Below are 24,885 nucleotides of genomic sequence, written 5' to 3' on the forward strand. Positions count from 1 at the left end.
TACTGACTAATCTTGGCCTTTACAGATGGGCCTTTACTGCTGAGCCCAGCTTGTAAGTTTTAAATCTCTCTGACCTTTGCTATAGAGTTCTTCCTTGTTCCCTATATGTGATAGACTAGAATTATATTTTTTTCTCTTGATTCTTCAGTGCCAGAACTGGTATTGATAGACTCCTATTTGTTTGCCCTAAATGGCAGGCTGAAATTGCATGCCTTCTCCTTCGGGGAAGCACTTGAGATCTGTGGTTGTTGCTGAGATCTTTGTGCTGTGCACGGGAGTGCATTATAGGCCATGCCTGGGGATGTATGTAGTACCACAGGGAGCCATACATGGTGCTGATGGCATGTATTGGATGGTTAGAGGCCCTTGCATATAGTCCTGCATGTCCCTGGGAGAGACTTTTGGTAGTCTTCATGCTGTTTAACAAGATCTGTGTTGGTGCTGTTCTGTATTCCTTCCCTTTCTTCTCGATCCTGACTGCCATGTTGCTTGAGTTAGTTCTGCACTGCTGTGACAAATACTTAAGAAAAACAAAAGAAGGAAATGTTTATTTTGGGTCACAATTTTAGAGGTTTCTTTTTGTGGTTGCTTGTCCCCTCTGCTGTGGGCTTGTGGTTGGGCAGAGTATCTTAGATGAGAAGAATGTGTAGATACCTTCTTCACTTTGTATCATCTAGAAAACAGAGACAATGGATCTGGGGACATAATAAGGCCTTTGAAGGCATGCCTCCATCAGACTAAATTCCTCTAGTTTATTTCCACCTCCTAAAATGTCCATTATCACCCCAAATAGCACCATCACCTAGAGGCCAAGCCTTCAGCACGTGTGTGTGTGTGGGGGGGGGGGAGTCACAGGCCATATATTTTGCCTATTGTCCCCCAAACTGAAACTACCTTATAATACAACATGCATTTAGTTCATCTCTAAGAGCCATCAATTTTAGCAGTACCAAGAAAGAATATAATTATAGTGTATGAAAAGTTAAATTAAAAAATATATAAGTCCAAAGTCTCAAGACAAAGCTTTAGTTATGAGGCTTACATACTTCTAGTAAACAATGACAAGCTATCTTGTTTCAAAAGGAAGTTAATGCCCTAGGAATATATTTTAGTGGCCTAGCATGTCTGAAGCCCTAGGTTTAATTCCCATCATTGAAATTAGCTACTGATGAATTGTGGGAGAGGAGGAAACATTGTCTTCGGTAAGGTGCCCACTGGTGAGTCACTGGCTCCAAAAGAAAAGCTCCAAATCCATGATCACACAGATGACCCTGGCTAAACTCAGAGTCAGAAAACAAAACAAAAAGATGTGAATTGGAGAAAGGGACTTGTAGGGAGGAGGTGATTCAGAAAGGTTCGGGGAGTCAGGTTGGTAGTGATTAGAGTGCCCTATATACATATTTGAAATCAATAAAGAAAATTAATAAAGTTACTTTCATAAAGGAAAAATAGAGGCAGAAAAAGGAGGGATGGAACCATAGCAGGACCAAATCCAGAGGGGAAATGTTAAGTTCTGCAGCTGCAGGCACAGTAGTATCCAGGGCAGTGCTGGTGTGTGAGCGCCAGTGGATTTGAATAGCCTTGAGTCTATGGCCTTGCTGGATACAGTCCAATGTCATTTGCTTGGGGTGACTTGCACTTTCTATGGCTTTCCTCAGCATATTTCTAGCATCTCCAGCTTCCTGAGGTCTTTATCGAATCTCTGGCTTCACTTTCCCAGTTTCAGGGGCTGGTCCCAGGGAGTCCAATCCTGCTGTACACTACTTGGCTTTAGGCTTGCCTTTAGAATATGGATAAATTTCCATGACTCCATAATTCTTTCATTTTGTATTCCTGGAAAACAAAAATATCATGGATGAAACCGTGGTCTGTCACAAGTGTGAGTGGTAGCAAGCTCTCTTGGACCATGGATGCACTGGCCTCTAAATACCTGGGTGACTGCACATGGTGAAATTAATCCTAAAAAAACAACTGTGTATGTGGCCTTGTGACAACAGGATTACCTTATGATGTGCTGTTCTCAAGGTAAAAATCTTTTAACTGAACTTAACTTTACCCCCTCAACCTTGCAATGGATGGGGCTCCACGAACCCTGAGATCATCTTTCCTCTGTTCCCATGTGGTGTGTGTGTGTGTGTGCGCTTGCGCGCGCGCGCGCGCGCGCGCACACACACACACACACACACACACACGCGCGCTGAGGTCTGCTATCCTTCTATATTGCTGACATCACTCTAAGTCCTTTGAAGATCCCCTTCTCATTCCCCAAGGTTTCACCAGAGTAACTGTTTACTGAGTTTCTTGACCCTTCAAACTTCATAAACTGCTCCCAGTTGCCTGGCTGCTTTTATCTTTTCTAGCTCTCCAAATTCTTTCTTCTCTATGTAGCTCCTTATCATTTCTAGTTAAGTGTTTTAATTTTACATTTTTAGTAAGAAATTCTTATGCAGTCTTTGCTTGAGAGAGGACCCACAGCAGAGTGAGCATGAGCCATCAGTTAGATAAAGAATCAGTGAACACTGCAGGGCATCTGGTACTGACAGAGTCCACGATGATTCTTGCATACTGGTAGTCGTGCCGTGTGAATATGGCAGAGATAATACATGTCCACCTAGTTGCCCTGATGAACTGCCTTCCTGTATCCTTCCAGATGGTGGCAATGCCCAGCTTTTTTGCACTTGGGTAAAGCCATGATGTTACTCTGACTAGTGCTACAGGGAGAAAATGATGCATGTCACTTCCTGGTGGTGGTGTAGAAAGGCTCCTGAGGCTTCTCCAGCTCTCTCTCCACACCTGAACAGTTAGTACAGATGCTGGCTCTTGATGAGCAGATCCACAAAATCAAAGGACCCTGATTCTCTGAATCATACCACTAAAGTTAGCATCTCCTGGGGAGCTATCCAGGGTATGCCAGGTTTGACATGAACAAGAAATAGCTTTGGCTGTTAGACATCTGAGTTTTTAGTGTTGCTATGTAAAGCTGGTTTGTGCTGACTTGGATGTTTGTACCAGAGTGAAAATGGAATTGGGCAGAGGTAAGTGCGTAGGCATAGGTAGGGAACTAAGACACATAAGTCATGTGGTGGGGTTTCAAATTTTACCCTCAAACCAATGAGTTGCTTAATATCTGGCAGAGTTAGGTGTGATTACTGTGGTTATATCCTAGTAGTATAAGCAAGAGCTCGTGATGGTCTACCTTAGCATAGCTGACAGTGGGGATAGAAGAAAAGATTTGGGGTGAGGAGAATTGATGTGACTGATTTAAAGCCAGCTTATTGAACTGTGGATTATAAAGCCCTATGGTGGTGTGTAATTAAATGTAGGAAGCTTGGCAACAGTAAAATTTCCTGAACATGAAACAGCTAAATGTTAATTTAAAGTCAACTGCATAGAGAGCCAATGTGTTTCCCTTGATGCCTGCCCATGTTGTATCACACAACTCCACTCCAGCCTTGGATCTGAGCACATGGTATGCACACTTCCTGCAGTAGAATCCATACTGTGCACTTGTGAATGCTGGCTGAAGCACCTTGGTTCTTATGGGAGATGATTTTGCTGTGAATTGCAGTGCTTCTGCAGTATGTACAAAGAGTTCTGCTTTCCTAGAAACACAGTGTCTTAATTACAGAGAGTAGACACTTTTAATGTTTCCCAACCATCATTCCTTAGCATGTAAATACCCAACTAACATGTCTCCAGGTTGTATTATATTACAAAGCGTTATTATTCTTAAAACTGCTAGTTTGAGTTCCTGACCTGAGTTTCATTTTTTTAAATAAGGTTCAATGAATTTTGATTGACAAAAGTTTCATACTAAATATCTGTGTAAAATTATTCAGCACTGAGGATAAAAAAAATCAAGTATCAGCCAATTCTGCAGGAAGTTGAAGCTGTTCCATGCCTGGCAATATTAAACTTTTAGCTATGTTAACATAAAGAAACACATTCATCTCATTAGTGTGCAAATTTACTTTAACTTTTAGCAAATAGTATAGTTACACTATGCTAAAGAACTGTTAAGACAGATTTATAATTATTATCAATAAACTTTTGATTTGTACACCTATTTTATATGCCTATGTAGCATTGGGTATACCTAAACATTTCTCAGTCAAATGGGTCTCAGTAGAACAACGTTGAGAAGGCCTGGTTTAATATGTGATATTGGGGAGGGGTCAAGACTAGGTGACCAGGGTGGTGGTGTCTCATTAATTGGTGGTGGGGACAGAGGAGAAAAGGGATATGCTGAGTGAGAAAGGATGACAGAGACAAAAACTTTGGGGTAGCTTGGAAATCACACTCTAGAATAAGCCAGACAACCAAGCCTGGAGATTTCTGTTGGTGACATCAATATATGGCAGATAGATCTATAGGAATTCTATAGGATGGTTACAGTCCAATTACCATCTCCCTATGTCTTTTTATCAGAAAAGATATTTAGATGTTCCACAATATATGTATTATTAGCTTTATGTAACGCATATAATTAACTTCAAGCTGTGCAAAATCAAAAATCATTTTTGTGTTTTTTTAAAAAAGATTTCTTTTTTATGTATATAGTGTTCTGTCTGTATGTATGCTTTAGGCCAGAAAAAGGTGCTAAATCTCATTACAGGTGGTTGTGAGCTACCATGTGGTTGTTGGGAATTGAACTCAGGACCTCTGGAAGAGCAGCCAGTGCTCTTAACTGCCGAGCTATCTTTCCAGCCCCCCATTTTTTTTATTTTAATTCTGTGTGCATGTGCATGTCTGTAAGGGGACATGGTCATGTGTGAAGGCAGCTGCTCTCACAGAAGGGGACATTGGATCCCTTCAAGGGGGCAGCTGTGAACTCAGGTCTTCTGCAAGAGCAGTATTTTGCTATTTTAAAAAAATTCATTTTTTTTTCTCTTAAACTCAACTTCTGAGACATCTATCCAGCACCAAAACTTTATTTCTTCTTAAAAATACAATCTGTTTGGGTGGTAGTGGCCCACGCCTTTAGTCCTACCGAGCACTTGGGAGGCAGAGGCAGGCAGATCTCTGTGAGTTTGAGGCCAGCCTGGTCTATAAGAGCTAGTTTCAGGACAGCTAGATCTATGCAGAGAAACTTTGTCTCAAACAACAAAAACAAACAAGAACACAATCTTCTCAGGCTATATACTATTACTTGTCTGTTTATGTTTTCAGGGATTCTTCCCCAGGAAGACTCTCTCCCACTCTCCCACTCGCAGCATTCCTCTGTAGCCTATACTTGGTTGTCTAGGGTGGAGGACTCATGAGATTTAACACATCTATTGGTATTGCCCTTGTTCAGGTCTTGTTTAGACAGCCATGTTAGTGTCGGCTTCTCTGACATTTCTGGGAGACAAAACCCTCACACCAAACTTCCTATTTCTCTGGCTCTTAACATATCTCCTCCTTTTCTTCTGCTATGATCCTTGAGCTATAGCTGCAGGAGTTGTGTCGTAGATGTATTAATTGGGGTTGGGTACCACTGGTCACTTGTTCTCTCTCTATTGTGGTTTGGGTGTGGTTTTGTGTAATGGTTTCTGTTTGTTACAAGGAGATGTTTCTTTAATGATGATTGAGACCTTGGTTTGGGTATAAGGATAATTACTTAAATCTAGTTGGGAACTATGCTGGTTTAGTAAAGTGGTGATTGTAGTTTCTCCTCCAAAATCCACGCCTTCTCTAGCCCTGGAGAGTTTGCTAGGTTTCCAGTATCAGGCATGATTTCCCTCTTGTTGAGCTAGCATTAAGTCCAATTTGAGAGTTGTTGGTTACTGCCATGATGACCAGCTTATAGTACAGTAGTAGGAATATTGTGCCATGCTGTTGTGGAATATTAGTTTAAGATGTGTTATACTTGTTTATGCTGTGGAATATTTGTTTAATGATGCAAAGATATGTTGAATTCTTTTAGGTTACATTTATTTAACTCTGTGAAGCTGTGTACTTTACTTACCTAAAACACCTGATTGATCTAATAAAGAGCTGAACAGGCAGGAGAGAGAAGTAGATGGGTCTGGCAGGCAGAGAGAATGCATAGGAGGAGAAATCTAGAGAAGAGAGCAAAGACTGAGAAAAGGACGAGGGAGATGACAACTCCAAGGGCCAGCCACCCTGCCACATAGTCAGCTGTGGAGTAAGCAGGAAAGAAAGATTCAGAGTAAAAAAAGATAAAACGCCCAGAGGCAAAACATAGTTAAAGAGAAACAGGATAATATAAGTTAGAAAAGATGGCTAGAAACAAGTCAAGCTGAGGCCAAGCATTCATAAGTAAGAATAAGTCTCTGCGCATTTATTGGGGACCTGGGTGGTGGGTCCCCAAAGAGTAAAAACAAAACAAAATAAAAAAGACAACAACTACAGCATGTTGTCCACTTTTTAAATTTATAGATATCATAGCCATAGCTGGGTAACTTCTGTCACCTCCTGATACCATGAAAGTTAGTTCTCAGAGAGGAGGCTTTTAGGTCAGATGCAGTGTTTATCCTCCAGGTCCTGTGTCTGAGGTACATGGCATCTTCAGCAATAGGGACTTACCATCAGCCTCTGGGAGGCCACTATCCACAACAGCCTGCTTTGGGAGCCTCTCAGACATCTCTGGTCACCAATCCCAAAGAAGGTTTCCTGTGCCTGATATTGAAGTTTTTGTTAGATAGTCTGGCTTTTGTGGGGAGTGTTGTTAGCCCAGATGGGAAATTTTTATTTAAACTATATATGTATATGTGCACACAGACTTATATGTATTTTAGATAGATGAATAATACTTAGGATTTTCTGAGACATCCTTACTGTTAATTTACTCTCCTTCATTCTCTGTATTAGTTTTTCTCCCCTCGAATTAAATCCCTCCCTGTTTTATCTGTTTTCCCCTTCAAATCACTAGTATCCAGCTATTCCCTTCTCTGTTTCTCCCTCTCCATGCTACCTACTTTTGTTTTTGTTTTTGTTTTTTTTTTTTTGTTTTTTGTTTTTGTTTTTTGAGACAGGGCTTTCTATGTGTAGCCCTGGCCTTCCTGGAACTAGCTGTGTAGACCAGGGTGGTTTCAAACTCACAGAGATCCACCTGCCTCTGCCTTCCTGGTGCTGGGATTAAAGGCATGTGTCACCACTGCCCGGCTTCCATGGGCCCTTTTTACTTTCTGGTTCAGCAGTTACTCCAGGATATGGAACTCTCAGATGAAAAAGGACATATGACATTTGTCATCCGGAGTCTATGTTGCTTTACTCAATATGATCTTCTAGTTCTATTCATTTACTTAAAAAGTTCATGATTTCACTTTTCTTTACAGCTGAATAGTATTCCATAGTGTAGATGTGCCACATTTCATTACCCATTCATCTTTTGAAGGACATTTAGGTTGTTTCCATTTCCTATCTGTTGTGAATAGAGCAGCAATGAACGTGGCTGAGCTGGTATCGTGGAGTGGATCTGGAGTCCTTTGCGCACATGCCAAGGGATGGTTTATCTGGGTCATAGGGTAGATTCATTTTTTAGCTTACGAGGTTTTCCATACTGATTTCCAGAGTGGCTGTTGAGTTTGCAATCTCTACAGTCAAGAGTTCCCTTTTCCTCACATCCCCTCCAGCATTTGTTGTTTGTTTGTTGAATCTCAAAGTTGTTTTGATTTGCATGTCCCTAACTGCTTGGGCAATGAACCTTTTCCCTGTGTGTGAGATATTTCTTAGCTATTTTTATTTTATTTATTTATTTATTTTTTGAGAACTCTCTTAGATCCCAGGACCATTTTTCTAATGGGTCCTGTGTGTGTGTGTGTGTGTGTGTGTTTTGACTGTTTTCTGACTTCCTTTTTTAACATTATGTGTACAAAGGTTTTGCCTTTATGTATATATGTGCACCATGTGCAAGTCAAAAGACGGCTTTGGGTCCCTGAAACTGGAGTTACAGATGATTGTGAGTACCATGTGAGTGCTGGGAATCAGCCCTGTGTCCCCTGAAAGAGCAACAAATGCTTAACTGCTGAGCCAACTCTGCAGGCCCTAGATTCCCTCTGGAGTCTGGATCTCAATCCTCGGCTCAGCTCTATAGCTGGCAACTATTCTCTCCCATTCTGTGGACTTCCTCCTCACTTGGTGGTTTCATTGGCTGTCCAAAAGCTTTTTAGTTCAACCTCAGTTCCTGGCCAATAGGGTCCTTTTCAGAAAGTTTACACCTACGTCACATAGGCTGCTGCCTGTAGTTTCTTCTAGCAGTTTTAACATTTCAGGTTTCACATTTGGGTCTTTGATCCATCTGGAGTTAGTTTTTGTGCAAGGTGATAGATGTAAATCTAATTTCATTTTTCTACACATGGACATCTAGTTTTCTCAGCACTATATGTTGAAAAATTTTTAATTAAAATATAATTACATATTTTTCCTTCTTCCTTAAATTCCTTCCATGCCTCCCTTTGCTCCCTCTCAAATTCATAGCCTCTTTTATTATTATTACTATTATTACTGTTGTTTTACACACATAAATATATAAATATAGCCTGCTGAGTCCCTTTGGTGTTGCTTGTACATATATGATTTCAAGGCTGACCTTGGTATTGGATAGCCAATTAGGAGAGGTCTCCTGCTCTCAGCGTTCCTAGTTGCCTGAAGTTTTTGTCTAGGGTCAGAGCTCTAAAGCGTTTCCCTCCCTCCACACTAGCATATCTGTTAGTTTCACCCTTGTTCAGGAAGCCCTGTAGTTGAGGTATGAAGCTTCCCTGTCATTTCTGGGAGACAAAGTGCCACAGCAGATTTCCTGGTCCTTTGGTAGCTACCATTTTTTTGTTCCCTCTTCCACCATGTTCCCTGAGCCTTTGGTACATGAGTTATGTTGTAGATGTACTAATTCGGTCTGGGCAGCCTATTATCAGTTATTCTCAGCATTTTGGCTGACTTAGGTTTTTTTTTAAAAGCGGTATTCATCTTTTGAAACAAAATCCAAGAAGCAATCATAGTGATCCATCTACCTGGGTATTCACGATTGGATCCTGAGGCCCAGGGGATGTGGCCGGGAAGATGTTTTCTTAGCTCTGTTCTTCGTTCTTCTATCATGGACTCCAACTTACAGGACACACCTAGAAACCCTGGAAGCTCCCAAGGCAAGCTTGATATTTAATTGTAGTCCAGTCTCTGGTTAGTCATCAAAGTAAGAGGGAGACTCACTCTGCCATCCACACAAAATCCCTAAGTGCCCTTGCATAAAGCATGTACCAGCACAGTGTATTACTGTTGTTTTAATAACCAAGGGAGGGATAAATGGACTGGACAAAACAAGCACACCCTGAGTCACACATGGGCCAAGAAAACTGAGAACAGAATGTTCAGTGTTCTGTAACACTTAAAAGCAGAAAGTAGAGAAGATAACTTATTCATAGGAAATTCCAGGTCTTGTTCAAACTTCTGATCTCAGAAACTTGTGATGGTTTAAGTTCAGGTGTTTTACTCATACTGTCCATTCTCCCATGGAGAAAATTCTGTTAGCTCTGGAAAGTGGGAACAGGAACCAGCATATAACAGAGGCCCCTGGTGAAGAAGACACAGCCACTGCCTCTGATTTGGTGCCATTGGCCCTTAGGATGAGGGAAGGGAGTTATGGGCTAGGTGCATCCTCCTACTCTGCTGGAGATGACAGATAAAGGGGAGAGAGAGAGAGAGAGAGAGAGAGAGAGAGAGAGAGAGAGAGAGAGAGAGAGAGAGAGAGAGAGAAATGCAAGCTTGTGCCACTGTTTCCCTTCTTCCCTGCCAAAAATAGGTTTTGTTCTAGAATACACGAGGAAGTTCTTTATTCCTAGATCTACCTCACAGCCACTTGTATTATTTATTTTGGAAGTTGTATCCAACAGATGAAGTTTGCTATATTGTTCAGATTCCCTCCAACCTCCTGATGCTTCCTCCATCCCCACCCCAGCTTTTAGTAGCCACCTTATACTGTCCTAAAACTAAAACACAGGATTGAGATTATTAGTGGTTTGTGCTGGGAAAACAAGGAGAGGACAATGTTGAGGTGATTTTTTTTTTTTTGATAGCAAGATCTAGTACTTGGGCTTATACCTTTTAACCCAAATTATTACTTACTTACCCTAAAGCAAAGAAAGCAAAACAAAACAAAATAACCTAATTGTCCCAAGACTGAATTAGTGATTTTGCATTCATAGTTTCCTGTTCTTTCACCTCTGGGAGTATTTATCTCATTTGCTTCTATGTAACACAAATGGCCAATGTGTTTCTAAGTGCTTCTGGAGATCTGACAGGAGGTAGATTGTCAGTGAATGTGTACTGCCTACTGCTGCAGGCACTGACTGGATCCTTCTTAAAGCTGACTGGATGCAGAATCTGGGATCTGAAAGAAACTGATTCATTTCCATCATCTGTTATAATTTAAAGGGGGGGGGACAAGAGAGAAAGATGCCATGTACAGAGTTCAAATGGAGGGGTTTTTTAATTAGGGAAAGGGATGAAAAGGTGGGAAGGGGAGGGAGACCAGCTTTCAGGGACAGGAGCAGCAGGAGAGAGAGGAAGAGAAAGGAGAGGAGAGAGGGAGAGGGAGGGAAAGGGAGAGAGAGGGATGGAGAGAGGGAGAGGGAGAGGGAGGAGGAGAGGGAGAGAGGGAGAAAGGAAGGGAGAGAGGGAGGGAGGGAATGGAAGAGAGGGGGAGGGAAGGAAGGGAGGGAGGGAGAGGGAGAGGGAGAGAGAGAGAGAGAGAGAGAGAGAGGGAGGATGGGAGGTGAGCAGGTCCCTTTAAAAGGGAATGTAGTGAATTGTAGTGAATGTGCACAGGTGTGCTCTTAGTGGCTGCACCTGAGGGCATACCCCATCAGAACTCTCAAGAACAGGCCAGTACAGATGCCTGAATACTAACATCATCCACATGGCTTCCTTCCCTCCTTCCTTCCTTTTTTCCTTCCATTTTTTTTTTCTGTTTGGTATTTTGAGACAAGGTTTCTCTGTGTAGCTTTGGAGCCTGTCCTTGCACTTACTCTGTAGACCAGGCTGGCATCAAACTCACAGAGATCCACCTGCCTCTTCCTCCCAAGTGCTGGGATTAAAGGCATGAGCCACCACTGCCTGGCCTCACACAACATTTCTGTGTAAAAAGGGAAATACTTAATTGGCTAACAAAGTTCTCCCAAAGTTAATGTGTTCTGCAAAACTCAAAACAGAAATGCTTTTATTGAACTTATTTTGGAAAAAAAAGCCTTTCAACAAGTCCTTTGCAGTGCTTCCAATACAAATATTGCCTCACTGAGCAAAGTGAGGGGCATGCAAAGGGAAAGTAAGGGTAAGCATATGGCCCTGTGTCTTGGTGCACAGCCAGTGAAGGGGACACAGTGTCAGCGAAGATGCCTTTGTTTATTGACACTTCTTGATGTGTAAGAAAATAACCAGCATGTGTTGAGTTGTGTAGGGTATTAGAGCAATTAAATAGTTTACACTCTGCTCTTTTCCTTCAAATTAATACCTACAAGGTATTCCTGAATTGTCAGGGATGGAATTCCATTCTGAATTTTTGTTAGAAAGTGAAGGTTAAAGAATGAAATAATTAAAATTAATAAGTAATTCATTTTCTTGGGGAAAGTAATATTTTAAGCAAAGTACATGATCTTGCTGAAAAAAATATTGTTTTACTTCCTCTGTATATTCTCCAGTATACAGCAATGTGTGTTTTCGAACAATGTGAGATTTGAGCCTGTGGCTCCTGGAGAACAGGGATAGCACAGCCATCCTTATTGCTTATATTGTATCTCTTTCTATAGATAACTTGAACTTTGTTGTCCTTTCCTTAAATGTAACTCTTTGTAAGCAAATACTTTTGTAAAATGTAGCATTTACCTCCATATATTTGTAGATAGAATGGAACACTCAAATATGCTCTTGGATGAGTTGAATTCATGAACACAGCATTAGGCAATGCCTTAGTGTTCCTTTCAGGCTCCAGTGAGGTGGTTTAAATTTCCTTTCAGCCTTACTTTATGTGGTCAGTATGCCTCTTCCTAGCCCACTCCCAGCCCTTCTTCATTCACAGCCTCAATTTTCCTCTGGAGAAAAATCAATTGAACAAACTTATTGGTATTAAGGGCAAAGCACTGGTAATGTTGAGCAAGACATTCTTGCTGACATGTGATATTTAAATCGGTGTGCAGGTTGGATGTTGTTCCTGTTCTCGGTCTAGCTGTGATAGGGATCCCTTCCTAGACTTAAGCTCTTGATTAGAGAGCTGCTTAAGTCCATTTCATCACTATGAATGAAACTCTTGAGGATGCACAGCTTCATAAAGAAAGGAGATTTATGTATACCATACTTTTCCAGGCTCAAGGGCTTATCCCTGACATCAGCTCAGCCCTAGGCCTGGCCTGTTTTTTTTTTTTTTTTTTTTTTTTCCTGAGGGGGGGGATTGTTCTCTCTCTTTAAAAATAAAAACTCAAACAAGTAAAAAAAAAAATCAGCAAAGAAAAAATTCAAAACAAAAAGTCCACAAAAACAAATGGTTTGTTTCTTTTTGTCTTTGTTTGTTTATTGTTTTCCCCAGCTATTCCTGGACATGGGACCTACCCTGGAGTGTTGTTGGTATATCCAGAGGCACCCCATTTGAGGAAACTCATTAGTCTTTGCTAGTGGGTCGCAATTACAAATAGATTCTTGGTTATGGGTGGGATCCCATGTCCACTTCATCCTCTCAGTGCTGAGACCCTGTCTGGCTTGAACTTGTCCAGGTCTTGTGCCTGCTGTGACAGTCTCGGTGAGTTCATTTGTGTGTCAATCTTGTTGCGTCTGGAAGTCAACCATCATGTTTGTCTCTTACAGTCTTCGTGTCTCCTCCTGTGCATACATATCTATGTATGCACAGGGGAGGACTTTGATAAAATCATCCCATCTCGTTCTCTAAACATTGTTTCATCTTGGGTCTCAGTGTTCATTCCCATTCTCCTAAGAGAGGAAGCAAGGATGAGTGAGGTACTGAGCTATGGTTATAGCTCATTCTGGCAAAGCAGCAGCCTACAGAATGGGAAAATACTTTTTACCAATTTTACATCATATATATGTAAAATTGGTAAAAAGTATTATATCTAGAACATATAAAGAACTAAAAAAGCCAACACCAAGCAAATAACCCAATTAAAAATGGGGCATAGAATTAGAGAGTTCTCAAAAGATGAAACACAAATGGACGAGAAACACTTGCGCTCAACATTCTTAAACAGAGAAAAACAAAGTTATGATATTCTCTGGTAAGTGGATGGAGTTAGAAAAAAAGATCATCCTCAGTGAGGTAACTCATACCTAAAAAGAAAAAAAAAATGTATATGCTCTCATAGATGTGAATGTTAGTTGTAAAGCTTTTGATGAGTGAGCTACAATCCAAATAACCACAGGGGTTAGGTACCCAGTAAGGGAGGAGGAGAGAATACATTGCTATGGATAGACTTGCACTCATAACAAATTTCATTTAAGAACTAAATCAGGTTGTAGTGGTATCTTGCCTTGCCAGTGAACTTGTAGTGGTAGCCATACCTTTTGGGCATGGTTTCAGATATAGACATGACCTATTATAAGGTAGAGGAGGAGCTGCTCTCACTCTCTCTTGGGTTGAAGAGAGCATGGGAAGGACAGAGACTGCATCTTCTGGAGCAGGAAGACTGTGGCAGTTATTTACTCTTATCTGTGTAAGTCCTTCCCTAATAAACACCTATTTATCATTCATCAGGTCCCAAGAGAAATACCTTAGCCCCTTCTGAGGGCAGTGCTCAATGACGTAAACACTATTATTTATACTTCCATAATGAGGACCAAGCTAGCAACATCTGAACCGTTGGGCAACAAATCACACCCAAACCATCCCAATGAGTATTATAGTCTACAAGAAAAGTGATAAAACACGCCACAGTGTGCACAGGTAGGAACTACTGCAACTTTCTAACTTGTGGGCTTCAAAGGTTCATCTTCAGATAGTGAAATGACTTGCCTCCAGTCTCCTGATCGGTGGCCCAGGTTGGACTAGCACTGCATTTCCTGACCAGTACTTCTTGTAATAGGTGATCTTGTACACCCTAGGGGAAAGGGATAGGATCTTCTCAGGGGCCGGGTGGGTGTTCTAAGGTGCTGATGGAGACACTCTGCAAGGTATCTGTGCTTGTCCATAGTCCACAGCAGAGTTTTTGAGGACCTGTGTTGTATACATGCATAGGATTTTCAAGGCGTAAGGGGCAAACACCCCTGAGCCAGGCCAGCACTTTCCTAGTTCCAGAAGCCAGCAGGAGTCAACCTTTGGGGTTGTGACTTAAAGAATCTGCTGGCCTTGGAAGGGCTACCAAACTTAGCTTCATTTGTCAGAAGACATTATGGGACTCTAGTCTTGCTTGTCCTACCTTGAAGTCTCGGAACTCCATCATCTCCCTCACTTTCTTGACAAAGATTCTGATGATTTCATACTTTCTGTTCTGTAGCTGTCCAAAGTCCTAAATTCCTGACTCAAAATTATATACTCGGTGCTGTTAAGACCGCCAAGGAACTCCATGGGGTCGGAGTGCCAGCAGAGGGTCAAACCAAGAGTAAGGATGTGCTGAGGCCTGCAGAGTGGAACTCTGCTGCTGTGATGAGCTCCATTGCCAAAAGCAACTTAAGGAAGAAAGGGTTTATTGCAGACTACTGTTCCAATAGGAGAGTCCATAATAGTAGGGAAGGCATGGCATGGCTGCAAGGGGCAGAAATGTGGGTGGTCACAGTTTTGCATACACCCAGGAAATATATATATATATATATATATATATATATGTATATATATATATATATATATATATATATATATATATATATAGAGAGAGAGAGAGAGAGAGAAGGCAAGGTGGGTGGGTTGAAGTTATTGTTCAGGTGGAAGCTCCACCCCAGCCCCCCTCTATCTCCAAAAACCCTGCCCCCTTTCTAAAAAGCCCACCAAGATGCAGCTCCTCACCTATTTCCTAGAGCCTGGCCATTCGGTTTTTTTTTTTGGTCTTTTCTCCCTGTCTCCTCTCTGGTGTGTTGGGAGGGTGGGGGAGAGGAGATAAAAATCATCCGGGAGCATTTTACTCATTAAACCTGGGCTTTTAATTGTCAATTCAGCTTGATTTGGATTACTGCATTAGTGGAGAGGCTTGGCATGATAAATAAAAGACCCAGAAACAGTTGTTGGGGTTCAAGCTTCAAGCTGGAGATCAGAGAAGCAAAGCAGCCAAACCAGTAGATCTTACTTACCTCTACCCAGCCGAAAAGGCAATCCTATCTCCGTGAACCCTATTCTCCGCCTTTTATTCCTTTCTCTGCCCAGCTGTATACTCTTGCCTCCACCTCCCTAGTGCTGGGATTAAAGGTCTGTGATGCCAAGTGCTGAGATCATCTTTGTGTGAGTTGTTTCTTTTAGGACTGGATCAATTTCGTGTAGTTAGTGTGGCCTTGAGCTAACAGAGATCCGTCTACCTCTTAATTCTGAGTCAGGGGCTGAAGGTGTGTATCACCATTGCCTGATCTCTTAGCCTGAGGCTGGCTTTGCTTTCTGAAACCTCAGGCAAGTTTTGATAAATCATAAATAATATATCAATCGAAGGACAGAAACCTTTCAATTATAAATCCTCAAACCAGCCCCCTATATGCTTTCTCTAGCAAGGATGTACCTCCTAAAAGTTTCATAACCTCCCCCAAACAGCACCACTGTGGACCACATGTCCAAATACATGAGCCTATGGGGGACATTTGTCATTTAAAACCGCCACATCCAGCCCCTTGGCCTCTGTAGACCCATGACCATTTCATGATGCAGAGTCCATTTAGTATAACTCCAAAATTCCCCATAGTCTTTAATCTCAACACAGTTCCAAAGTTGAAAGTCTCTTAACTGTGACACGCCCCCCCCCCATAAAATCAAAAGCCATCACAAACTTCCAACACAGTGGCACAGAATGTAAGTCAAGCCTCAAGCCCAGTAGGCAAATAATCCAATCCTACGTCTTCATGTCTGGTATCTGGGGCTTCGGTATTAGTTACTTTTCTCTTGCTGTGATAAAACACCAAGCCCAAAAGCAACTTATAAAGAGTTCATTTTGGCTTACGGTTCCAGGAGAATAGACTCTACAGAGGCTGGGAGGGCATGGCATGGTGGTGGGAGAAGAACACTGCCTGCTCCCATTTTATCAGCAGGCAGGAAGCAAGGCAAGAGTGAGAAGCGTGGAGATGTTGCAAACCTTCCCAGCTCCAGTACATACCTCGTACCTGCAGGACCCAAAGGTTTCATAACCTCCCCAAACAGGAGGAGTAGTAATGTATGAAGCTCCTGCAGGCAGACACAGACCCTGGGACAGGAGCCAGAAACCAGGAAGCCAAGAAAGTACATCTCAACAGGAAGCAGAGCTTGATTTTCCAGATCTCTTGGGGAGTCAGCACTGGGATACCTCTGAGGTGCAGATAACCCATAGGTGGAGTCTGTCCTTTATAACCCTTGTGTCACCTGTATGAGATGTCTCAACATGCTGGAATTATTAGGGCGGCAGAACTTCTATAAGAGTATGAGTGGTGTTTCCTTTTCTGACCCCACCCCCAGCCAACTCTTTGTAGGGGCAGCCTGACTCTAGATAGAACCTGAAGAAATAGACTGTGCTGGCCCCAGTTGAGAGTGTGAGGCATTCCTTGGAGGCTGGCTCAGGAATTAAAAGTGCCCAAGGGAAAATGAGGCAGGAAGTTCTGTGGGGACATTGATACCTAAGAGCAGAGCCACTTAAACATTCCCAGCTCTAGAGGCATCCTCACGGCCTTCCCCTGTTGCACACACAGGGACTTGAGCTTGATGCAGCTGCCAAGGAATAAACATAATAGTTCTTTGAATTCTCCATTGCTTCTTGAATATTCATGCGAGTGTTCCAATTGATTCCATGATACTTGAAGGCCAGTTTTAGAATGTGAATGATTTGAGAAATCAGTCTACTTGCTGAGAACATATGGTGCTTAAATCTTGCTACTCTGGTGTCTCATTTGTAAAACAGGAATGAAAACATTTACTTGTTACAGTTCGAATGTGAAATGCTCCCGGCAGGCTCGTGAGCCTGGTGCCTGCTGCTCAGCCCATAGTGCTATTTGGTAGGTGGTAGAAACTTTGGAAAGTGTTGTCTACCTGGAGGAGGTAGGTTACTGAGGCTGTAACTTTGAAGACCATTTAGCAGGTCTCAGGTTCCTTTCCTTTTCTCTGCTTTTTGGCCACCAAGAGGTGAACTGCTCTCTGTTCCACCATGTCTGGTCTGCCTCAATAAACTGACATCTTTGAAATCATTGTTAGCCCAAAGAAATCTCCTCTTGTTTTATGTCAGGTCAAACCAATATGCCAAGCTGTCCTGGTGGCTGAAATAGTCATACTTGTTAAATGCCTAGACCAGATCCTGCTGTGTCTTAGTTACTGTTTAACTGCTGTGCAGAGACATCATGACCTGTCATGACCCATGTTGAAAGGCCATCTGTTCCGTTCTGCCAGCTAGTCCAGTTCCTGCTTAGGAGTGTGGATTGAGGAAAGAATTAGACAAGAGACAAAGTTGGGAGGGCACCCAGTGAATACCAGGATCAGCCCCAAGTTTATTACTCAAATCTCGTATACACCCCAATCAAAACGGGAGAAGGCAAAAGACTTCCTTACCAAGATACAAAAAACAAGTGGGTGAAATTACCTTCTCAATACCCCAAACATCAAGTAACCACATCCTGAACCAAATATCCCATTGTCAAGGTGAGACACACAATAGCTATACCTAAGGCCAAACATACTGTGGATTTAACCTTGAAGGAGCAATAATGGGCTTGAACTCCCTGACCTTAAATCCAGATGAAATGCAGCTACTCCTATGGGCCCCAACAATAACCAAAGCAACTCCTATAAAGAAAGCATTTAAATGGGGGCTGGCTTACAGTTTCAGAGTGTTAGTGAGTTGTCATCATGCTAGGGAGTGTAGCAGTGGCAGGCAGGCATGCACTGGAGTAGAAGCTATTGAAACATCAAGGCCCACTTCCAGTGACACATGTTCTCGAACGTGGCCACACCTCCTGATCCTCCTCAAACCACTTATCAACTGGGGACTAAGGACTCAAATGTATGGTCCTATGGTGGCCATTCTCACACTACCACATGGTGTGTCATAGATATTCTGAAATGTTAATACTGACATAGATGTGCACAGCATGGATCCTTCTCATCTGCAATGTCTAGTTTTTTTTTAATTCATCACCCGTTATGCTATAATCAATGTACATAGCATTTTCAAAGTCATCTGATGACCAGTGAACATTCAGAGTCCATTGGTGTGCATATTCGCTGCTAAGGTCCTACAAGTCTATGTTCTTTCTTGTGTCAGTTTGAGCTCTTACTGTGTAAGCAGTCATCCTAACAATCTTCTTTGCAGCGTTTTGTTGTTTGTGGTTTCACTGTTTTAAGGCACCCCTGGGTTCAGTGCTGTCTGTGTTCCCAAGGACCAAAACGCCGGAGAACAGCTAGAGAGCAGACCTTGTCAGGTGAGTTACAGGTGGGGTTTCCCTGAGGTCAGTGTGAATAAACAAGCGTATTAAACAAGGTGTCTTTATATGGAAATGTATACAAAGTAAGGCAGTGTGCCAGCTGGCTGACAAAATGAGACCAAAGGCTCACGTGAACGTAATCTTGTATAACCCGCCACAGTAGTAGCCCAGGTTTCACAAATGCATTGTTTGCCCCACTTTCCAGAGCTAAACTGAGGTGAACAGTGAGACTCAGTTGTCTGTAGGTGAGTTAGTCACAGTCTAGCTCTGCCCCTCCCCCCTTCTTGGTTCCTCTAGAATCTTCCTATCTTCCACCTGCTCATTTTCCGTAGGATTCCAGCCATTCCCTTCCTGGAGTGAATGCATCCTGAGACTCGTCTGTTCAGAGGTCATCTGACTGGGGAAGAAAAAGTGAAGGCGGCAGATGGGGGGACCCTTGGTAATGTTGTAACAGTCAGGAAGCATCAGCAGTCCAGCAGGCAGGCAAGAGAGCAACTTGGGATGCAAATGTTTCAGGCTCCAGTTCCAGACCTGGCCTCTCTGGTCACCATGGGCAAGTTATTCCCTGAGGAACCGGGATAATGCTAGGAACTACTGCTCTTGAGATGGCTGGCTACACACAAACCTCTTGGCAAAGTAGCATCACTCAAGGGAACTGAGGGTGGCGGCACAGCACAGCAGTCCTTAAAAGGAACACCCTGGTCCTGGCTCCAGTTATGGGATGAAGCCAAGGCCCTTGTATCTCTTCCCTGACTTTTCTTCCCTTCAGAAGTGTCCAAAGCACCCTCACCCCTGCCTCCATACCCGACTGGGACACCTCCATTCCAAACCCTAGGTTCTCCTGATGAATTTATTTTCTGACAGGTCTGGAGTTCAGGGTCACCCAAACCTGTTTCATACTCTGGGCTTCAAGTTTCCCTGTTGGGACACCCACTGTCCCCCTGCAGCCAAAAGTCCTTGGACTGAAGGGGCTGCTGCTAGGTCTTGGTCTCCTAAGACTCCCATCATGAGCCAGAGACTCTGGGCAGCGACCTTGCAGACCCGGCGCTGGGGCCAGGCAGTGGAGGTGGGAGGTGATGGCATCTTCTCAGTGGCCCGGCTGGCTCTGCTGGCCCGCGGCTCAGCGGCTGCCTCTCCCCAGCACGCTGCCGGCGGCGGCGGCAGCCCGGGCTCCTGGCACCAGGCCTGGCTGTAGGCCCAGGGCGAGGAGTGGCTTCCAGGAAGCGGGCGGAGAAGCGTTCCAGCCGAGTCTTCCCGAGGCCGCCACGGCTCCGCGTGCTCCTCGAGCCGCCCAGCTGCGGCCCCGTCGCCCCGCTTGTGCTCGTGTTCCCAGCGGCCCAGGGTTCGAGCAGAGGACGAGGAGCGGCCACGGACCGACCGGCCCCGGCGCGCGGCGCGCACTTGCGGGACAGACGGCGCAGGTGGCGGCGCGCGCCCTCCGCCTCTGGGCCGGGGCCAGCCCTGCGCTCCGCGCGCCCGGAGGGGCGGGACAGGCGGGGCGGCCGCGTCCCAGCCCCATTTAACTTTGGCGGAGGCGCGGGCTGGAGGCCGGCATCGGGGACCGTCGGGATCCCGCGTTCGCAGGAGGTGTCACCGAGTTGGCGGTGCTAGTCTCCGTCTCCGCAGCGCGCATCCCTGCTGCGCCCACAGACGCCGCTGCGGTGCCAGGTTGGGAGCAGGGACACCCGCGGAGATACAAGGACAGGTCTCTCCCAGGATGGTAAGGCTGGACAAGTTGATGGGAAAGCCATTGGCAAGTAGGGTCCTATGCTGGCTACGGGGCTTCACACTGTGAGCACTGCCCTATTGGACTTAGCTCCGGGTAGGTGCACGCTACCAGGTTCCGGAATGTTGGGCAGAACCTTCCCTGGTCCTTTGCGAGCGAGGGTCGCTCTCGATGACGGGGACACCCTGCAAGGTCAGCAGACTGTGGGTTGTTTGCAACCTGGCGCGTTCGAAGGTCCAGAGGGTTGGCTACTGAGGCTCGCACGCCTGGAGCGCAGAGGACCCAGGCCAGACGCACGCCAGGCAAAGGAGGCACGAGGGTGGCGGGCGTTGGAGTGTGCGAGCCAGCCGAGAGGGGCGCGTGGTCCCGGGGCCCAGCCCTGGCCGCCTCCCTTCGTCCCAGAGTTGCCGCCTCAGGTCGGAAACAGCAGCACATTTGCGGATCACATTAAGCCAGGCCTTAATGCTTTCTCCAGATGGAGAGAAGCCACCGACCCGCCCCCGGACACCGACTCCGCCAAGGCGCCCGCGAGGCGAAGTGGGAGTTGAGTGTGACCTCGGCTTTTCCAGTCCCCTCTCAAACTCAGTTCCCTGTACACTGACACGAAAACATTGCGAGAAGAAAGGCCCTCTTGGGCTTAGCACTAACTCACCTTTGAGAGACTACACTCTGCAGACCTGTGACCCCCCCAGAACTCTTAGCTGCAGGTCTGGAAGCGGAGGACATTCTGTGTGTCTTGTGAGAAATGCCGCAAACTATCTGATCCGCGTTGCAATCCTAGATTCATTGTTTTGCTGTGTGACCTTAGGCAGGTTCCTTCCCTCACTGGTATAGGTTAGTTGGCTTTAGACTCTTTTTCGCCTCAAGGAGTCAAAGCTGGCAGGTGCCCTAACCCTTGGCCATAGGCTGGCTTCCCGGGACAATGCCAAAAGCCACACCCTGGTCTGACAAACAGGCTGGGAGGTGGCTGGTGCAGGGATGTGCTGGAAGTATGAGTTGCTGACTTGGGGGGAGATCCCTGCTCCCTCCCCAGTCTTGGTGGACTCATCCTAAAGGGAGCCCTGTATTGCCTCCATTCTGCAGCAGGCGATCCCATTCTGGGCCAACACAAACCTTTCCGAGACACTGCCTGGCTTCAGGGTCCCTGCCCTTCGATTGGTTTCTTAGCTCGCAGACTCTGTCTCTGGAGCCAGAGCTGGTTGGAAACTAGGCTTTTCTTTTTTTCTTTTCTTTTCTTTTGTAGGCTGTGAGGGAGGCTCCTAGGATATCGGATCCCATGGCTTCCTGGACAGGATCCTGGTGGCTGCTGAGATGGATGATCTTTGTGTTCCCTGGCCTTCTGCAGGTAATAGAATGGGCACTGAGAACTCTGGGCATACCTGTCTTTGCATAGCACTATTATTCTAGATCATGTAAGATGTTAATAGGACCAGTGTTAGTGCTGCACCAGAGAATCTCCTGGTTGGTTCCTCTGTAAGGATAATTCAAAGACCAGGAACTTGATACAACTGTGGACCCGTGTACCACTAGTGACTTAAGGCTTGAGTGGACCCTGTCTTTTCTGACCACAGTGGCTGTCTGCCTGAGCTCAGGAGAGGCTACATGTTAGAGGTCAGGAAGAGTCTGATTTCTAGACTAGCTTAGCCACTCATTGAGTATTCTGAATTTAATGCTTCGACCCTTTAATACAGTTCCTAAGTGGTGACCCCCAATCATAAAATTATTTTTGTTGCTACTTCATAACTGTAATTTTGCTACTGTTATGAATTATATGTAAATGTCTGTTTTTCTGATGGTTTTAGTCAACTGCTGTGCAAGGGTTGTTCAACCCCCAAAGGTTCACAATCCACAGGTTGAGAATCATTGCTCTAGACTCTTGTCTTTTTCACACAGCCTGAGAAGCTGAGCACATAGATTGCATGCTTGTCTACTGGGCAAGCTCAAAGGATAGCAGCTGGCATCGCAGAAGAGACAGTAGGGAGTGGTAGAGATGGCAAAAAGTGGAACTCGATTTCCCTTCACTAAGAACAGTCTCTGCTTGACTCCAGTTTGTCATTGTTAAGTAGGAATGCAAGCCCAGGATCGCTGGGTCTCCTTACATTTCAAGATAGCTGGGACATCCAAATTTCTTCCTCATCCCTTTGGTTTATAACAAAGTGAAATCCAGACAAGTATGTTTGCAGCTGAATTCCACCACGAAGTGTGTGGGCTCTGATTTAAAAATGTGGGGAACATTTCAGTTAATACCGTGTCCTGAGGGTGGCTGCTAATCCCGTGCAACATCTTATGTGACTTAGAACAAGACAACACTTCCCTGAGGATTTCACTTCTGGCTGTGGTCTGTGCACCCTCATGTCTTAGCAGACAGCCTAGTACTTAAGGGCTTAAGTCTGTTAAACAAGCATGCAGGCATGGATGAAAATGTATACTCCGAGTAAATGAAGCAGAGGCCCCTGTGTCTTGCAGTATTCTCTTGGATTTACTGCCTTTAAGCCCTTTCAGTACTTATCAATTCTGTGGCTCACACACGACTGGTTAGTAAGGGACATCACCCCCTTTATCCCATTGTACAGTGCTCCCCTGAAATCATATTTTAAATGGATAGGATTTGTTAGAACAAAGGCTAAGAGGATGGAGATTTCAGTGGTTAAAAACTCTGTTGCCCTTGCAGAGATCTGAGTTCACAGTTCCTGGAACTTGGGGTAGCCACCAGCTCCTGAGGATCTGACGTCCTCTTCTGGTCTCTTTTGGCAACTGCAGCAGTGTGTGTGTGCGTGTGTGTGTGTGTGTGTGTGTGTGTGTGTGTGCGTGCACACACACACACACACAAAACACAGGGCTACATGTAATTTAAAATAAAATAAATCTTTAAAAAACAAAGTTATAGTTGGGGGGTGTGGTTTAGGGTTTCTTTGGACAGCATGGTGCAGTGTTGTCGTAAAAGCAGGATGGTTTTCTTTTCCATGTCATCAAATGACCTAATAGAATACAAGGGCTTCAGAGATATTCTTTCCCAGTCATGTGGGGCTGAGACAGAGTGCTTCCCTTTGTGCTTTATGGCTCCCAAATATGTCCTGTGTACTATCTCTCTGTGCTTAGAGTCTGTCTGCTGCCTTCTGTTCTAAGGGGGCATTTGTCCAGCTTGAATCACTCAGCAACCTCTTTGGATTTTCCTGTATCTGTGTGCCTGTGGCAGTGCTGTTTCCACGCATCAGTGTCGCACACGTGGAAGGGAATAACACATAATTCCTGATTCCTGGGCAGCAGTCTCAGCCATCCATACCACCCACTGCTGGAATCCCAGCACCACCACTGTATGTATGTCTGGGTCACTCATCTGTGCATCACATCTGTCCCCGCACTTGTAGTGGGAACTCAAAACAGTGCCCACTTCGTGGTTGTTTTCAGGAGTCAATGCACGGTGAAGTGGAAGCAAGGATGTGGGCAATGAATGTGAACTCTATTTAAGGTTTGAAATTAGCATTGTGCCTGCATATTCTGCTATGGAGCTGCAGGGGGCGCTCAAGAGATGTGAGCGGAGGAGAGAAGGTGCAAACTAGTCTAGATAGGGGCCAATCTTCTCAAAGGAGGTTCTTGGCAGAAGTGGACAGGGCTGTCTCTGGCATTTCCCCCAGGCTCATATGAGCTTTGTAAGGAGTTGTCTACCTGCATTAGGATTTTAGTGTTGGGATGGGGCTTAAGGTGTCCCTGGTGTTCCTCAGTCTAGCTCCCCTTGCCTCATAAGAGGGCTACAAGGTCCTGGTGGAAGACCAACCGATGTGTGAGGCTGAGCTAAAGGGTATTTCAGCTGTCTAGGGTATAAAATGAAAGTATCCTTATTAAATCATGGAAAATATGAACTCTTACAATTGTGGGTTATAAGTTAGGCATAGGGCTTGACCTGGTGAAACTGAAGGCTCCTCCCACTCAAGTAGTAGGAAGCCCTGTCCCGTCCTGTCTAGCCCTGGGAGCTTGCTGTTGCTTTGGGCCTTTCCTTAGGACCTGATTTTCCTAGTGAAGAAGGTTGCTCCCCCTCACCCCTCCAAGATCTTATTGTTTTGATCATTATAGTATTGAAGGAGCCACTGTGTCTAAGGTATGGAAACCCCTGGGGAGTGTAGTAGGCTGAATAATGGCTCCCAAATATGTCCATGGCCTCCTTCCCAGAACCCATCAATTCTCCTCATAAGACAAAAGAGACTTTGCCATGCAGGAAAAGATGTTGAGGTTGGGGAGGTTGTCCCAGCACTTCTCCTAAGTGGGACCCAGGATGAAGCAAAGGCAGAGGAGTAGAAGAGGCCACCAAGAAACTGGAAGAGTAATACAGCCAGGAGCTTAGGATGCTGAAAACCTCTAGAAGACTGGAAGACAGAGAATGGCTTCTCCCACAAAGTCTTCAGAAGTGTAACTGGCCCTGGGGAAATGGGCTTTAGTTCACAAAAACTCATTTATGACTACAGGATTATAAACATACAAATACATATGTTTTGTCTTGTTTTTGTTCCCTCTCCCCTTTCTCTGTAGGTACTGTGTGTGTGTGTGTGTGTGTGTGTGTGTGTGTGTGTGTGTGCATGCATGTATGTGTGTTCAGCGATTGACATCAGGTGTCTTGTTCAATTATACCTTATTTTCTGAGCAGGGTTTCCCACTGTGTC

General features: G+C 44.6%; 1 protein-coding gene across 1 annotated transcript in view; it reads left to right on the plus strand.

Annotated features, from left to right (window-relative positions):
* Window positions 1-20,141: 20,141 nt before the first annotated feature.
* The window catches only part of Adamtsl3 (ADAMTS like 3), a 299,460-nt gene continuing 294,716 nt past the window's right edge, over window positions 20,142-24,885 (plus strand). Inside the window, exons 1-2 of the mRNA XM_051206607.1 lie at window positions 20,142-20,224; window positions 21,474-21,575. Of these exons, the coding sequence (XP_051062564.1) occupies window positions 20,222-20,224; window positions 21,474-21,575 (105 nt within the window). The 5' untranslated portion in view covers window positions 20,142-20,221. The remainder of the gene's footprint in view (window positions 20,225-21,473; window positions 21,576-24,885) is intronic.

The sequence above is a fragment of the Phodopus roborovskii genome, unplaced genomic scaffold (genome assembly GCF_943737965.1).
Source record: "Phodopus roborovskii unplaced genomic scaffold, PHOROB, whole genome shotgun sequence".
NCBI classification, from domain to species: domain Eukaryota; kingdom Metazoa; phylum Chordata; class Mammalia; order Rodentia; family Cricetidae; genus Phodopus; species Phodopus roborovskii.